The 16,476-nt window shown below is 48.0% G+C and overlaps 1 protein-coding gene across 1 annotated transcript in view; it reads left to right on the plus strand.

The window, feature by feature from the left end:
• Nucleotides 1–965: 965 nt before the first annotated feature.
• The window catches only part of LOC134038650 (early estrogen-induced gene 1 protein-like), a 29,707-nt gene continuing 14,196 nt past the window's right edge, over nt 966–16,476 (plus strand). Inside the window, exons 1-2 of the mRNA XM_062484160.1 lie at nt 966–1,108; nt 1,521–1,824. Coding sequence (XP_062340144.1) covers nt 1,679–1,824 — 146 coding nt within the window. The 5' untranslated portion in view covers nt 966–1,108; nt 1,521–1,678. The remainder of the gene's footprint in view (nt 1,109–1,520; nt 1,825–16,476) is intronic.

Below are 16,476 nucleotides of genomic sequence, written 5' to 3' on the forward strand. Positions count from 1 at the left end.
TGGGGGGGACGGAGGCAGGGGAACAGAGACCCAAGTCTCCATTAGGGGGGGCAGGGGGCTCGGAGGCAGGGGAACAGAGACCCAAGTCTCCACAGCACACAGAGGGTAGACAATGAATGTGTGTGTGTGTGTGTGTGTGTGTGTGTGTGAGAGAGAGAGAGAGAGAGAGAGAGAGAGAGAGAGAGAGAGAAGTGGGAAATGTTTGATTTGTGGACTAGTGTGGGGGGATGCATGTGTTTTAAATATGTGTGTTTTTGTAAGTAAGCTATGTGTGTAGACGTGTAATTGTGTGTGTGTGTGTGTGTGTGTGTGTAATTGTGTGAGTGTGTGAGGCAGAGAGAATATATAAAGGCCATAGAACAAGAATGTAGGTTATAAGGGTTAGAACCATGTTGGCTGTAAAAGAGCTTTTACTGTTCTCAAAGTCCTGATTTTAGGCCTATGATCAGAGTGCTTAAAGTGTACATGATGTCACGGATCTGAAGCTCAGACTGTTCCACACTGCTGTCTCGGATGATTTTGCCTGAAGGTACATGTGCACAAACGCCTATTCGATAATAAAACAAAAATAAATCCTATTGGATTTTGACTCGATGACTCAACTACTTTATGAATGTAATCATACAATTATTTCATCATATTTCATCATGGCCTACTGTATGATTGTTTAAGTAACTGGGCATTTTATTATTTTAGTTATGTTTAATATGTAGTTTGAAACTGCCGCCAGTCTGTCTAAGAAGACTTTACCAGGCGGAATTCACACTGTACCGGCAGATGTCGCCCTATCCTAACATTCACATAAACTGTAGTCTGGTCTTTACTCGCCCGTTTACAAACGCATTTGAACACCAACATTATTTATTTAGTATTTTAATCTGGTGGTAGAATTCCGCACATCTTGACTACACAGTAATAACCAATATCGTTCGTCACATCTCTTTCGCTACAAGCCACGTTAAAGCTGCTCGCTTACTGTATTTTTTTTTAGGAGGCGGGGCTAGACTGGATCGACCACTGCTACCTCACCACTACATCGATTCAAAGTGCGTGTGCCAGATTGTTGGGTCAGTCGGTTTAGCTGTGAGGAGTCCATGCAAATTATGAGGTAAAACACCAAATTTACCAATAAATATCACGATCTGACAGACAATATTTGGGTCATCGTTGAGTGTCCACCGATGAAATATAGTTTTGTGTTCGCATGTCACGTCAGTTGTGCTCTATAATAGCGCACGTATCCAGCAATTGTAAGTAGCCTATTTGAAAGAAGAGCACTGCTTCTTCTGACAACTGGTAAAACAGCAACTTTTAGGGATTAGTTGATTCGCCGTGAAACATTTGGAAATGCATTTTACAGTTATTATGTTTTTCAGATGGTGGGGAAAATCGTCTGCGTTTTCCTAACCCAGTACCCTTTTGTCAATAATAATAATTCAGCAAAGTCATGCTTTGAAGTAGTTGGTTAGCAATAAATGTGTAGGCTAACCCATGTCATTAATCTATCTTTACCGTTGCAGGTCCAATTCACCACAGAGTATACCGAGATGCTGAGCCAAAACACCGGGAAGGACTTCCAAGCTCCTGAGAAGTCGAACCCTGTTGCATTTCCTCATACCCCTCTTCTTCGTCGCTCTACTAGTTGTCAACACTGAGGATTTCAGCTGTGAACACTTCAATGGCGTTTTTAATGAAAAAGAAGAAGTTCAGGTTTCAAATCCATTTTACTTTGGAGGAGCTAGCCGCCGTACCGTTTGTCAATGGCGTCCTTTTCTGCAAAATCAGATTGTTGGACGGAGGGGACTTTGCCAGCTCGTCATCCAGGTAGCCTACGAATGTTAAATCATGAATATACATAATACATCATTTAACGTGTAGTTATGAAAAATGTATGTTTCTGAATAACTCAGTTTATGGTTATTATCTAGTTGTGCTTGAGTGTGATTAATCTGGGACATACACGCTGGCAGGTGAATCATACACATGCAGGATATGTGAGACAACCAATACTACATCAACAGTAAGACAGCCTTTGAAAGCTTTTTTATCTAGTGTTAAGCCAGTTTATACTCTTATTTGTAATGTGTGTCACCAAAAACTCCTAAACATATTGGCTCTGTCACTCATGTCTTTGCCTTGGTCAAGTTGCATAGAAAGCCCTCATTAGGAGGCTGTTTGCACCCAGGCGCAGTTTCCCAGACATGGATTGAGCCTCGTCCTAAAGTATGAGAAAAACTCAATGAAAATCTCCATTGAATGTTTAGGCGTAGTCCTACTAGGATTGATCCATGTCTGGTTAGGCCTAGTCCTACTAGGATTGATCCATGTCTGGTTAGGTCTAGTCCTACTAGGATTGATCCATGTCTGGTTAGGTCTAGTCCTACTAGGATTGATCCATGTCTGGTTAGGCCTAGTCCTACTAGGATTGATCCATGTTTGGTTAGGCCTAGTCCTACTAGGATTGATCCATGTCTGGTTAGGTCTAGTCCTACTAGGATTGATCCATGTCTGGTTAGGCGTAGTCCTACTAGGATTGATCCATGTCTGGTTAGGCGTAGTCCTACTAGGATTGATCCATGTCTGGTTAGGCCTAGTCCTACTAGGATTGATCCATGTCTGGTTAGGTCTAGTCCTACTAGGATTGATCCATGTCTGGTAAGGCCTAGTCCTACTAGGATTGATCCATGTCTGGTTAGGTCTAGTCCTACTAGGATTGATCCATGTCTGGTTAGGTCTAGTCCTACTAGGATTGATCCATGTTTGGTTAGGTCTAGTCCTACTAGGCTTGATCCATGTCTGGGAAACTGAGCCTCAGTCCAAATTCAAAGGGCTGGGGAGCGTTTCCAGTCATTCAAAGTCATTGGTTGGGAATGAAATTTCAAACTAAAATTGACAAAGTGGAAATATAGTTTCCAGGAAGTAGCTTTAACTGCTTAGCCTTACCTAACCATGTGTGGATGTATCCAGTCTCCATGCACCTCTAGAATGGTGTTCACAGATCATGCTCCAAGGCTTTTGAAACCCTCTGGAAGTCTAGCCTCTCCTATGTTGTTAGTAGTAATCTTCTTGCTGTGTGTGGGGGCAGTATCTCAGACATGCTAATATTTGCTAACCCTTATAGATGCTAATGGGATACATTTACATTTATTCATTTAGCAGACGCTTTTATCCAAAGCGACTTCCAAGAGAGAGCTTTACAAAGGGAATAGGTCACTGATCATAACAACGAGATAGCAACAAAACATTGCGAGTAGCCAAAACATGAAGCACACATTGTGAACAACCAAAATAAGTGCCAAAGGGAAGAACCATAAGAGCATGTAGTTAAACAAGTTACAATTAAACAACATGAACTGCTATAAGTGCAAGTGTACCTGTGGAAAAAAAACAAGCAACAATAATAAAACAATATATCACAGCGAGTACAAAAATTTAAGTCAGTTACCACTAACCACAAGAGCAACAAGTCTCTAAGCAAGAGTCATTGTCATCCTTGAGGAAACTAACATCGGGTCAAGCGAACCATTCCTAAGTACCGTTGTACTCCCGGAACAAGTGCGTCTTGAGCCTTTTCTTGAAGGTGGAGAGACAGTCAGTGTCTCTGATGGAAGTGGGGAGTTGATTCCACCACTGGGGGGCCAGACAGGAGAAGAGCTTGTGTTGGGACCGGGCGGTCTTGAGCGGTGGGACCACCAGGCGGTTGTCTGAAGAAGACCGTAGGTGACGGGTGGGGGTGTAGGGCTGCAGGAGAGACTTGATGTAGACGGGTGCAGTCCCATTCACTGCTCGGAAGGTCAATACCAGGGTCTTGAATCTGATACGGGCCATGATAGGTAGCCAGTGGAGAGAGATGAGGAGCGGGGTAACATGGGAGCGTCTGGGTAGATTGTAGACCAGGCGGGCCGCTGCGTTCTGAATCCTCTGAAGAGGGCGGGTTGCACATGCTGGGAGACCAGCGAGCAGCGAGTTGCAATAGTCCAACTTGGAGAGGACAAGTGCTTGGACTAGCAGCTGGGTGGAGTGCTCAGACAGGTATCTCCTGATCTTCCGGATGTTGTAGAGGGTGAATCTACACGACCGGGAGACCGCAGCAATGTGGGCCGTGAGGGAGAGCTCGTCGTCCATGGTAACCCCAAGGTTCCTGGCAGAGGATGAAGGGGTCACCGTCGCAGATCCCAGGGTGATTGAGAGATCGTGGGAGATGGAGGGTTTAGCCGGGATGATGAGGAGTTCTGTTTTGGCGAGGTTCAGCTGGAGGTGGTGCTCGGTCATCCAGGCGGAGATGTCTGTGAGGCAGGCCTCAATCCTAGCTGAGATCCCCGGATCTGTCGGGGGGAACGACAGGTACAGCTGCGTGTCGTCAGCGTAGCAGTGGTAGGAGAAGCCATGGGAGGTGATGATTGGTCCAAGTGAGGTGGTGTACAGAGAGAAGAGGAGGGGTCCAAGGACGGAGCCCTGTGGGACACCAGTGGAGAGCTGGCGAGGGCCTGACAGTTTGCCTCCCCAGGAAACCTGGTAGGATCTTCCCGACAGGTAGGATGAGATCCACTGGAGTGCAGTGCCAGTGATGCCCATCTCAGAAAGTCTGGCGAGCAGGATCTGGTGGTTAACCGTATCAAACGCTGCAGAAAGGTCCAGCAGAATGATGACAGATGACCTGGAAGCCGCTCTGGCAGACTGGAGGGCAGTGGTGACTGAAAGGAGGGCAGTCTCTGTGGAGTGGCCAGTCTTGAAGCCCGATTAGTTGGGGTCAAGCAGGTTGTTCTGAGAGAGAAAGTTAGACAGTTGGTTAGATACAGCACGTTCAATTGTTTTTGAAAGGAAGGGTAACAGTGATACCGGTCTGTAGTTCTGGAGAACGGCAGAGTTAAGGGAGGGTTTTTTGAGTAGAGGGGTAACTCTAGCCTGTTTGAAGGCAGAGGGGAAGGTGCCAGAGGTAAGAGAGGAGTTTAGGACATGGAGAAGAAAAGTTATGATGGAGGGGGAGATGGTTTGAAAGAGAGGGGAGGGTATAGGATCAAGGGGACAGGAGGTGGGGCGATGAGAGAGAATGAGGTCAGAGATCTCTGCCTCAGACAGGGGAGAAAAAGAGTTTAGACATTTAGTCGGGTCAGTCATGGAGGGTGAGAGGGTAGGACAGGTGGGCTTAGGGAACCGACTGCTAATGTCGGCGACTTTTTTCTCAAAGAAGGAGGAGAAGTCGTCTGCTGTCAGGGTGGAGGGAGGGGGTGGGGGAGGTGGGTTAAGAAGCGTGGAGAAGGTAGAAAAAAGTTTGTGGGGGTTTGAAGCAGAGTTAATTTTGTTCAGAAAGTAGAGGGTTTTAGCACCAGTTATGTGAGAAGAGAAGGATTTGAGGAGGGAGTGATACTTATCAAGGTCCGGACCGCCTTTGGACTTGCGCCATCTCCTCTCAGCTGCCCGAAGGGTGGACCGTTCTTCACGGATAACATCCGTAAGCCACGGGCAGGAGGGAGAAGATCGTGCAGGCCTGGTTGACAGGGGACAGAGAGCGTCAAGTGATGCAGTTAAAGTGGTTAACAAGGTGTCGGTGGCAGTGTTAGTGGGGTGGTACGAGAACTCGTCAATGGGGGGGAGGGAGGATGTTGGGTTAGGGTTAAGCTGTTTGGTTGTGAACAGTAAACAGATCTGTTTGGATGTACAGAAACTCAATCCAATTCTGTTCTCTACTGAATGCGTTACTACCTTCCAGTTTGTTACTGTCAGTTGACATTTACAGAAGAAATCTGGCAATGTTGGTGATGGGAAGAAGGGTTACCGTGGAGATGAAGAAGGAGATAGTGATGGTGTGTGTCGACCGAGGCAGAGATCGTTATGGCAACAAGGAGCTATGGCCTCACTGTTGCCCAGGCAACGCCATATCGGTTTTTCTTTGGTTCACCAATTGAGAGTGAACGCCATTCTAGAGTAAACCATGTGACCTTTTATGATTGCTATAATTACTTTAACAGGATAGTGTAATCATATGGCAAGGGTGTCCAAGGTCCAGTCCTTAGGCCAATCATGGCCTGCAGACTGAGTCTAACAGCATGCGGCTTGTTTCTGGGGCGACAACACAGAATTTACTTCATGCAATTTAATACGCAGTGTGATGAGTCATGCAGTCAACATCGGATGCTTGTGTGAACAGGCATTCTGTGTCAACTGGATCAGAAGCTGCTTGAGATTCTGCATAACTGACACCAGTATATCAATCTTGATCACAAACACGGCACTCCAACCTATGGCTGACATCCGGATGTCGGTTCCCTGCCTGCCTGTTCCCTTTCTGCCTGTTCCCTGCCTGCCTGTTCCCTGCCTGCCTGTTCCCTGCCTGTTCCCTTCCTGCCTGGTACCTGCCTGCCTGTTCCCTGCCTGCCTGTTCCCTTCCTGCCTGTTCCCTGCCTGTTCCCTGCCTGCCTGTTCCCTTCCTGCCTGTTCCCTGCCTGCCTGTTCCCTGCCTGCCTGTTCCCTTCCTGCCTGTTCCCTTCCTGCCTGTTCCCTGCCTGCCTGTTCCCTGCCTGCCTGTTCCCTGCCTGTTCCCTTCCTGCCTGGTACCTGCCTGCCTGGTACCTGCCTGCCTGTTCCCTTCCTGCCTGTTCCCTGCCTGTTCCCTGCCTGCCTGTTCCCTGCCTGCCTGTTCCCTGCCTGCCTGGTACCTGCCTGCCTGTTCCCTTCCTGCCTGGTACCTGCCTGCCTGTACCCTGCCTGCCTGGTACCTGCCTGCCTGGTACCTGCCTGCCTGTACCCTGCCTGCCTGGTACCTGCCTGCCTGGTACCTGCCTGCCTGGTACCTGCCTGCCTGTTCCCTGCCTGTTCCCTTCCTGCCTGGTACCTGCCTGCCTGTTCCCTGCCTGTTCCCTGCCTGCCTGGTACCTGCCTGCCTGGTACCTGCCTGCCTGTTCCCTGCCTGTTCCCTGCCTGCCTGGTACCTGCCTGCCTCAGAATTAGACCAGCTATCCAGTTCTGCTCTGGCTCCATCTGAGCTGATACTCATCAGAATCAGAATCAGAATTCGGTTTATTCGCCATGTATGTTATACAAACACGGAATTTACTGTGGCAGGGAGGTGCAAAACACTAAACATATACGAATCTTAAATTAAGTAAAAGTACAAAAGTTTAACTATTTCTAAGAACTAAACAATCTAAGAATACAACAATTTAAATATAAAATAAAATATATATAAAAATAAGAATAATGAACAGCGTGAATGGTCAACATAGTGCAATCAGATACTGAGATAAAGTGGATTATGCATACTGAATTGCCATTAGATGGACTTATAATAGTTAAATAAGTGAATGAATGTCAATGGGAGTCCTTGGCCTTGTTGAAGAGGCCAGTAGCAGATGGAAAGAAACTGTTCTCATGGCGTGAGGTTTTGGTCCTGATGGACCGCAGCCTTCTGCCAGAGGGGAGTAGCTGGAACAGGGAGTGTCCAGGGTGGGAGGGGTCGGCCACAATCTTCCTCGCACGTCTCAGGGTCCTCGAGGTGTGCAGGTCCTCGAGGGTAGGCAGATTGCAGCCGATCACCTTCTCAGCAGTGCGGATGATACGCTGCAGTCTGCTCTTGTCCTTGGCAGTGGCAGCAGCGTACCAGACGGTGATGGAAGAGGTGAGGATGGACTCAATGATGGCTGTGTAGAAGTGCACCATCATTGTCTTTGGCAGGTTGAATTTCTTCAGCTGCCATAGGAAGTACATCCTCTGTTGTGCTTTCTTGGTGAGGGAGCTGACGTTCAGTTCCCACTTGATGTCCTGGGAGAGGATGGTGCCCAGGAAGCGGAAGGACTCCACAGTGTTGACTGGGGAGTCGCACAGGGTGATGGGGGTGAGTGTGGCTGTATTCTTCCTGAAGTCCACAACCATCTCCACTGTCTTAAGAGCATTGAGCTCCAAGTTGTTCTGGCTACACCAGGTCACCAGGTTGTCAGTTTCCCACCTATAGTCAGACTCATCCCCGTCAGAGATGAGCCCAATGAGGGTGGTGTCGTCCGCAAACTTCAGAGGTTTGACAGACGGATGACTGGAGGTGCAGCTGTTGGTGTAGGAGGAGATCCGGTGCTGATGGACCAGGAGTCAGAGACTTGTGTTCCCAGCTTAACGCACTGCTTCCTGTCAGACAGGAAGTCTGTGATCCACCTGCAGGTGGAATCAGGCACGTTCAGCTTGGAGAGCTTGTCCTGAAGCAGGGCGGGGATGATGGTATTGAAGGCAGAGCTGAAGTCCACAAACAGGATCCTGGCATAGGATGCTGGGGAGTCCAGGTGCTGTAGGGTGAAGTGGAGGGCCATGTTAACTGCATCATCCACAGACCTGTTGGCTCTGTAGGCAAACTGCAGGGGGTCAAGCAGAGAGTCTGTGATGGATTTAAGGTGTGCCAGCACAAGGCGCTCAAAAGACTTCATTACCACAGAGGTCAGGGCGACAGGTCTGTAGTCATTATGTCCTGTTGGCCTTGGCTTTTTGGGCACAGGGATGATGGTGGAGGACTTGAGACAGGCTGGCACATGGCATGTCTCCAGGGAGGTGTTAAAGATGTAGGTGAACACCGGACACAGCTGGTCAGCGCAGTGCTTGAGGGTGGCAGGAGAGACAGAGTCCGGCCCAGCTGCTTTGCGGGGGTTCTGCCTCTTGAAAAGTCTGTTAACTTCACCCTCCTGAATGGAGAGAGTTGTCACTGTAGAGGGGGTGAGGGAGGAGGCCCCGTGGGTCGGAAGGGGTAGTTAAGGACAGTCCAATTGTCTTTCAAATCTACAGTAGAACTCATTCAGGTCGTTGGCCAGGCGGGAGTCGTTAGTGGAGTGGGGGGCTCATGCAGTCACTAAACAAGACATGACGTATGTATCTGTAATAGTAATACTGTAATAGTGCTAACCCTAATAATAATACTGTAAAACATTTAGTCATTTACATTTGTCTGTCTAATAGTGGTTTAGACAGTTATTTTGAGCACATCTAAATAGAATGAGATGCTTGTTTGTGATGGAAATAGTGTGTGTGTGGTTGAGTGGTCACTGCTGTTACAGTCTTGTGGCTGCAGTGCCTCTCTGTACCAGGCACTGGCAGTGCCAATACAACCCCCCTCCAACCACGCTGTGTGTGCCTCTGTGTCACTGTGTGTGTGTGTGTGTGTGTGTGTGTGTGTGTGTGTGTGTGTGTGTGTGTGTGTGTGTGTTAGAGGGGGATGGGTTGGGACTTATGTCACAAATGTCCCAGAACATTGCTGCTCTGTATTCAGCAGTTGTGAACAGCCAGTAACAAGAAGACAGGGATGAATGGGAGAGAGCAGACAGAGAGAGAGGGAGAGAGAGCAGACAGAGAGAGAGGGAGAGCAGAGAGAGGGAGAGGGAGAGAGCAGACAGAGAGAGAGAGAGCAGAGGGAGAGAGGGAGAGAGAGAGAGCAGAGGGAGAGAGGGAGGGAGAGAGCAGAGGGAGAGAGGGAGGGAGAGAGCAGAGAGAGGGAGAGGGAGAGAGCAGACAGAGGCAGAGGGAGAGAGAGGGAGAGAGCAGAGAGAGAGAGGGAGAGGGAGAGAGAGAGCAGACAGAGAGAGAGGGAGAGAGCAGAGAGGGAGAGAGCAGAGAGAGGGAGAGAGCAGACAGAGAGAGCAGAGAGAGAGAGGGAGAGAGCAGAGAGAGAGAGGGAGAGGGAGAGAGCAGAGAGAGAGGGAGAGCAGAGAGCAGACAGGGAGAGAGCAGAGAGAGAGAGAGGGAGAGTGCAGAGAGAGAGAGGGGGAGAGTGAGAGAGCAGACAGAGAGAGAGAGGGAGAGAGCAGACAGAGAGAGAGAGGGAGAGAGGAGAGAGAGAGAGAGAGAGGGAGAGAGAGCCTCAAACAGTATACCTGATACACCTCATATACAGTTCATCCATATATCTACCTCTTAGTGCAAGTACTTGTACAGACTTCAGTAGTCATTTTATTTTTCAGACAAACTTCAAATGTCATAATTTGAGTAACCAAGTCCAAAACTAACTCACTCCTGCAACATTTAGACTTTGGACCCTTCCATGTGAGAGGAAGGTGTGTAGTGGTTTCTGTGGGGCAGGGTGAATGTTTGCCCCTGGCTCTGGTGTTATGTCACACTGTGTTCCAAGGCCGTCATAGATGTCACAGATTCTATGTGCAGGATATGTCCCAATGATGGCCGCCCACATATACTCTCTCTCTGCCTCAGCATCTCTCCCTTTGTATCTCCTCATCCTCTCTCTCCCTAACCCTTCTTTCCATATCCTCTCTCTCCCTATCCTCGTTCTCTTTCCCAGCTACCTGACTGCCACCTAAGCATTAAACTGATGCCTTGTCGTCATGCTAACACAGCTCTCTGGTCTGCTTGGTTGTGTTACTGGGAACACCAGGTCTCCCAGGCGATACACCTAGTAACCATGGTAGAGCACTCACATCCCGGCCCTCTTCCAGAAAGGCCTCCAGGACATATATCCCCCCTGTATGCTGGGGACAGGATGTTGCATATTGATACATTTAGAAAGATTTTGATCTGCTTAATGCATTGCTCTTCTGTCTCTATCCCTCTGCTTCTCAGCTGCTCACCTGCTCTCTCTCTCTCTCCCTCTCTCTCCCTCTCTCTCTCTCTCTCTCTCTCTCCCTCTCCCTCTCCCTCTCCCTCTCCCTCTCCCTCTCCCTCTCCCTCTCCCTCTCCCTCTCTCTCTCTCTCTCTCTCTCTCTCCCTCTCTCTCCTCTCTCCCTCTCTCCCTCTCCCTCTCTCCCTCTCTCCCTCTCTCCCTCTCTCCCTCTCTCCCCTCTCTCCCTCTCTCTCTCTCTCTCTCTCTCTCTCTCTCTCTCTGTCTCTCTGTCTCTCTCTCTCTCTCTCTCTCTCTCTCTCTCTCTCCTCTCTCTCTCTCTCTCTCTGTGTGTGTCTCTCTCTCTGTCCTCCTCCTCACTGCCAGGGACTGATTCAGCAGGCTCCACCTTGTACAGAAACACTGAACATGCCAGAGACTAGTGTTACCATGTTTACGGTCCCAAGTAGAAAATCTCTTAACTGGGGACTATAATAAGAGTCCTTATAGTATGACTGGGACCAAAACAGCTGTGTTTGTTAGAAGCCTGAAGCCTTGAATGATGCATGACTGAAGTTATGTCTACAGTAGTAATGAGGACAGCATTCACCAGAGAGCACTTGGACCTCTAGTCCCTATTGCACACAGATTTTGTCCTTATGGGCTCGTTAGATGTGTAATTAGTGAGTATGATTGTAATTAGATGTGTGAAAGTGTAATTAGCTTGAGAGAGATCTCTCTGGGGAGTTTTTGTTTCTGACAAACATACCTAGAAATATATGCTCAAGTAACAGCATTCATTCTCAGTAGTGGGAAGGAGAGGCTATCCACTTCTGATACAGGCATGAACACACACACACACTTCTGATACAGGCATGAACACACACACACACCTGATACAGACATGAACACACACACACACACCTGATACAGACATGAACACACACACACACACCTGATATAGACATGAACACACACACTTCTGATACAGACATGAACACACACACACCTGATACAGACATGAACACACACACACACCTGATACAGACATGAACACACACACACACACCTGATACAGACATGAACACACACACACACCTGATATAGACATGAACACACACACACACCTGATATAGACATGAACACACACACTTCTGATACAGACATGAACACACACACACCTGATACAGACATGAACACACACACCTGATACAGACATGAACACACACTTCTGATACAGACATGAACACACACACATCTGATACAGAAATGAACACACACACACTTCTGATACAGACATGAACACACACACACACACTTCTGATACAGACATGAACACACACACCTGATACAGACATGAACACACACACACACCTGATACAAACATGAACACACACACACCGGATATAGACATGAACACACACACACACCTGATATAGACATGAACACACACACATCTGATACAGACATGAACACACACTTCTGAAACAGACATGAACACACACACACTTCTGATACAGACATGAACACACACACTTCTGAAACAGACATGAACACACACACACTTCTGATACAGACATGAACACACACACACTTCTGATACAGACATGAACACACACACACACCTGATATAGACATGAACACACACACATCTGATACAGACATGAACACACACACTTCTGAAACAGACATGAACACACACACACCTGATATAGACATGAACACACACACACACACCTGATACAGACATGAACACACACACACATCTGATACAGACATGAACACACACACACTTCTGATACAGACATGAACACACACACACACACCTGATACAGACATGAACACACACACACACACCTGATACAGACATGAACACACACACACACACCTGATACAGACATGAACACACACATGTCATTCCTCAGATTCCACCACAAGAAAAGGGGAAGGAGAGCAGGGGGAGATGGGGGAGGGAGGGGACAGAGCAGGCGGAGATGGGGGAGGAACTACAAGTTTATGAGCACTGTCCTGTAGATTGCTATTACTGTGTCTCGCTCTCTCAGATCTTAACAGGTACAGGGTGTTATGTCAGATCTTAAAAGATACAGTGTGTTATGTCAGGTCTTAACAGGTACAGGGTGTTATGTCAGGTCTTAACAGGTACAGGGTGTTATGTCAGATCTTAACAGATACAGTTTGTTATGTCAGGTCTTAACAGGTACAGGGTGTTATGTCAGATCTTAAAAGATACAGTGTGTTATGTCAGGTCTTAACAGGTACAGGGTGTTATGTCAGGTCTTAACAGGTACAGGGTGTTATGTCAGATCTTAACAGATACAGGGTGTTATGTCAGATCTTAACAGATACAGGGTGTTATGTCAGATCTTAACAGATACAGGGTGTTATGTCAGATCTTAACAGATACAGGGTGTTATGTCAGATCTTAACAGGTACAGTGTGTTATGTCAGGTCTTAACAGGTACAGGGTGTTCGGCTTTTTGAGGGGTTGTTCTCATCACTTCCAGGATACCAATAATGTTTCTAGAACACCAAGAATTTTTCTAGAATACCTGAGTGGTTTTACAACCTTCTTTGGGTGATGACCGTTATGTTAGCTGTTTTGCATCCCTCTTTCTCTCTCTGTTTCTCTCTTTTCTTTCTTTCTTTTTCTTTATCGCTCTCTCTCCTTTCATTCTTTCTCTCCTCTTTTTCATTTTGTCTTTCTCTCCTACTCTCCTCTATTTTTCTCTCCCTCCTCCTATTTCTGCCTCCTCTCTCCCTCCTCTCCGTCTCTCCCTCTCGGGTGTTGGAGCTGCACCATGCATGGGAGGAGTGTTGGAGCTGCACCATGCATGGGAGGAGTGGGGCTGCACCATGCATGGGAGGGGTGTGGGGCTGCACCATGCATCGGAGGAGTGTTGGAGCTGCACCATGCATGGGAGGAGTGTTGGAGCTGCATCATGCATGGGAGGGGTGTGGGGCTGCACCATGCATGGGAGGAGTGTTGGAGCTGCACCATGCATGGGAGGAGTGTTGGAGCTGCACCATGCATGGGAGGAGGGTTGGAGCTGCATCATGCATGGGAGGAGGGTTGGAGCTGCACCATGCATCGGAGGAGTGTTGGAGCTTCACCATGCATGGGAGGAGTGTTGGAGCTGCACCATGCATGGGAGGAGTGTTGGAGCTGCATCGTGCATGGGAGGAGTGTTGGAGCTGCACCATGCATGGGAGGAGTGTTGGAACTGCATCATGCATGGGAGGAGTGTTGGAGCTGCATCATGCATGGGAGGAGTGTTGGAACTGCATCATGCATGGGAGGAGTGTTGGAGCTGCATCATGCATGGGAGGAGTGTTGGAGCTGCATCATGCATGGGAGGAGTGTTGGAGCTGCACCATGCATGGGAGGAGTGTTGGAACTGCATCATGCATGGGAGGAGTGTTGGAGCTGCATCATGCATGGGAGGAGTGTTGGAGCTGCATCATGCATGGGAGGAGTGTTGGAGCTGCACCATGCATGGGAGGAGTGTTGGAGCTGCATCATGCATGGGAGGAGTGTTGGAGCTGCACCATGCATGGGAGGGGTGTTGGAACTGCATCATGCATGGGAGGAGTGTTGGAGCTGCATCATGCATGGGAGGAGTGTTGGAGCTGCACCATGCATGGGAGGAGTGTTGGAACTGCACCATGCATGGGAGGGAGGCAGATGAAGGGAAGGAGTGATGAAACCAGACAGAGGAGAATGCCATCTGGTAGTGTGTTGCAGGGAACTGGGTTAAATGAAGCCCTTGGGGAGATGAGGGTGGAGAGCTTCTTATGTTCACTCTGACACACACACACTGATGCTCAATCTGATACACACTGATATACACTGACACACACATACTGCTATATATACACTGGTGAACGTGGACACACACACACACTCACTGATACATATACACACGGGTACACACATACTTCAGCAGCAGCTCAGTGCAGGGTTAAGGTTTGCAGGGTTAGGGTTTGCAGGGTTAGGGTTTGCAGGGTTAGGGTTTGCAGGGTTAGGGTTTGCAGGCCCTGGTCGTCCTCACAGCTAAGGGTTAACCCAAGATGGTGCTTTTTATAAACAAATACTAAGGCAATATACAAGTAATAGACACACTACAATTGTAATGATTTATAAATTGCTACACACACTGCATAGTTTGTATTTATCTACTTGTTAAATATATTGACAACAACAGCTAATGTTTCCCAATTTAGTAATCTACAGCAGAAAGATGGATGTGCTGCTGGCATGCTGGGGCATAACCACTCATGTCTTTCCAGAACAGTTGCTTCAACCTCCATCCACTTTCATTTGTGTTGCTGCTTCCTCAGTCTCCTCTGTTGGGATGTTGAGAGAGTGTGCTGTGTTGGGATGTTGAGAGACTGTGCTGTGTTGGGATGTTGAGAGAGTGTGCTGTGTGCTGTGTTGGGATGTTGAGAGAGTGTGCTGTGTTGGGATGTTGAGAGAGTGTGCTGTATGCTGTGTTGGGATGTTGAGAGAGTGTGCTGTATGCTGTGTTGGGATGTTGAGAGAGTGTGCTGTATGCTGTGTTGGGATGTTGAGAGAGTGTGCTGTGTGCTGTGTTGGGATGTTGAGAGAGTGTGCTGTGTGCTGTGTTGGGATGTTGAGAGAGTGCTGTGTGCTGTGTTGGGATGTTGAGAGAGTGTGCTGTGTGCTGTGTTGGGATGTTGAGAGAGTGTGCTGTGTTGGGATGTTGAGAGAGTGTGCTGTGTGCTGTGTTGGGATGTTGAGAGAGTGTGCTGTATGCTGTGTTGGAATGTTGAGAGAGTGTGCTGTGTTGGGATGTTGAGAGAGTGTGCTGTGTGCTGTGTTGGGATGTTGAGAGAGTGTGCTGTGTGCTGTGTTGGGATGTTGAGAGAGTGTGCTGTGTGCTGTGTTGGGATGTTGAGAGTGTGTGCTGTGTTGGGATGTTGAGAGAGTGTGCTGTGTGCTGTGTTGGGATGTTGAGAGAGTGTGCTGTGTGCTGTGTTGGGATGTTGAGAGAGTGTGCTGTGTGCTGTGTTGGGATGTTGAGAGAGTGTGCTGTGTGCTGTGTTGGGATGTTGAGAGAGTGTGCTGTGTTGGGATGTTGAGAGAGTGTGCTGTGTGGCATACGGAGACACAGCCTTGATTCTCCAACTGCCTCTTAACCGTAACCCTAACAGCCTCTTAACCCTAACAGCCTCTTAACCCTAACCCACTGCAAAGAGACGTGATGGTCATCAACGACTGGCAGCCTACATTAGGACCTTTTCCGTTTATATTACAGTTGTACACTTTTATCACTGTGTTTTCACAGTGTGTGTTCACTTTCTGTGTACGTTGTGTGTTTGTGTCTCAATGTATGTTTGTTTGTGTGAGTGCTTGTACACTGTGTGAGAGTCCAGTTCTTTCTGACTGGAGAATTTAACTGTAAACCTAGAGTTCCATAAACATTGCGTCAGTCAGAAGGTTGATAAAGCTGTATTTTAATCCTATGCTGAGGAAAGATTTAGATCAGACAGCAACTTCAAACTAACAAATGAGGACTGAAGGAGAAGGGGTAGACATGCTTATTATGTCTCCTGATAGCATTGCACCACACACACAACTCCTGAAATAGCCTCAATGAACAAAAGGCAACTCATACGTTCAACCTTTAATTCACAAAATTCTTCCCCCCATATCTCATTACTACCTAAAGCAGAGCTAGGTAGGTTAGGGTTAGGTAGTGTGGGGTTAGGTAGGAGCTCTTCTCCTTTTGGTGTCAGGGTTAGGGTTAGGTAGTGTTGGGTTAGGTAGTGTCAGGGTTACAGTAGGTTAGGGTTAGGTAGTGTTGGGTTAGGTAGTGTTGGGTTACAGTAGGGTTCGGTCCAAGGCTTCTGTCTCACTCACCCACTCACTGTATGCGTGTGTGTGTCTGCCTGTGTGTGTGTGGGTATGCCTGTGT

The sequence above is a fragment of the Osmerus eperlanus genome, chromosome 18 (assembly GCF_963692335.1).
Source record: "Osmerus eperlanus chromosome 18, fOsmEpe2.1, whole genome shotgun sequence".
NCBI lineage: Eukaryota > Metazoa > Chordata > Actinopteri > Osmeriformes > Osmeridae > Osmerus > Osmerus eperlanus.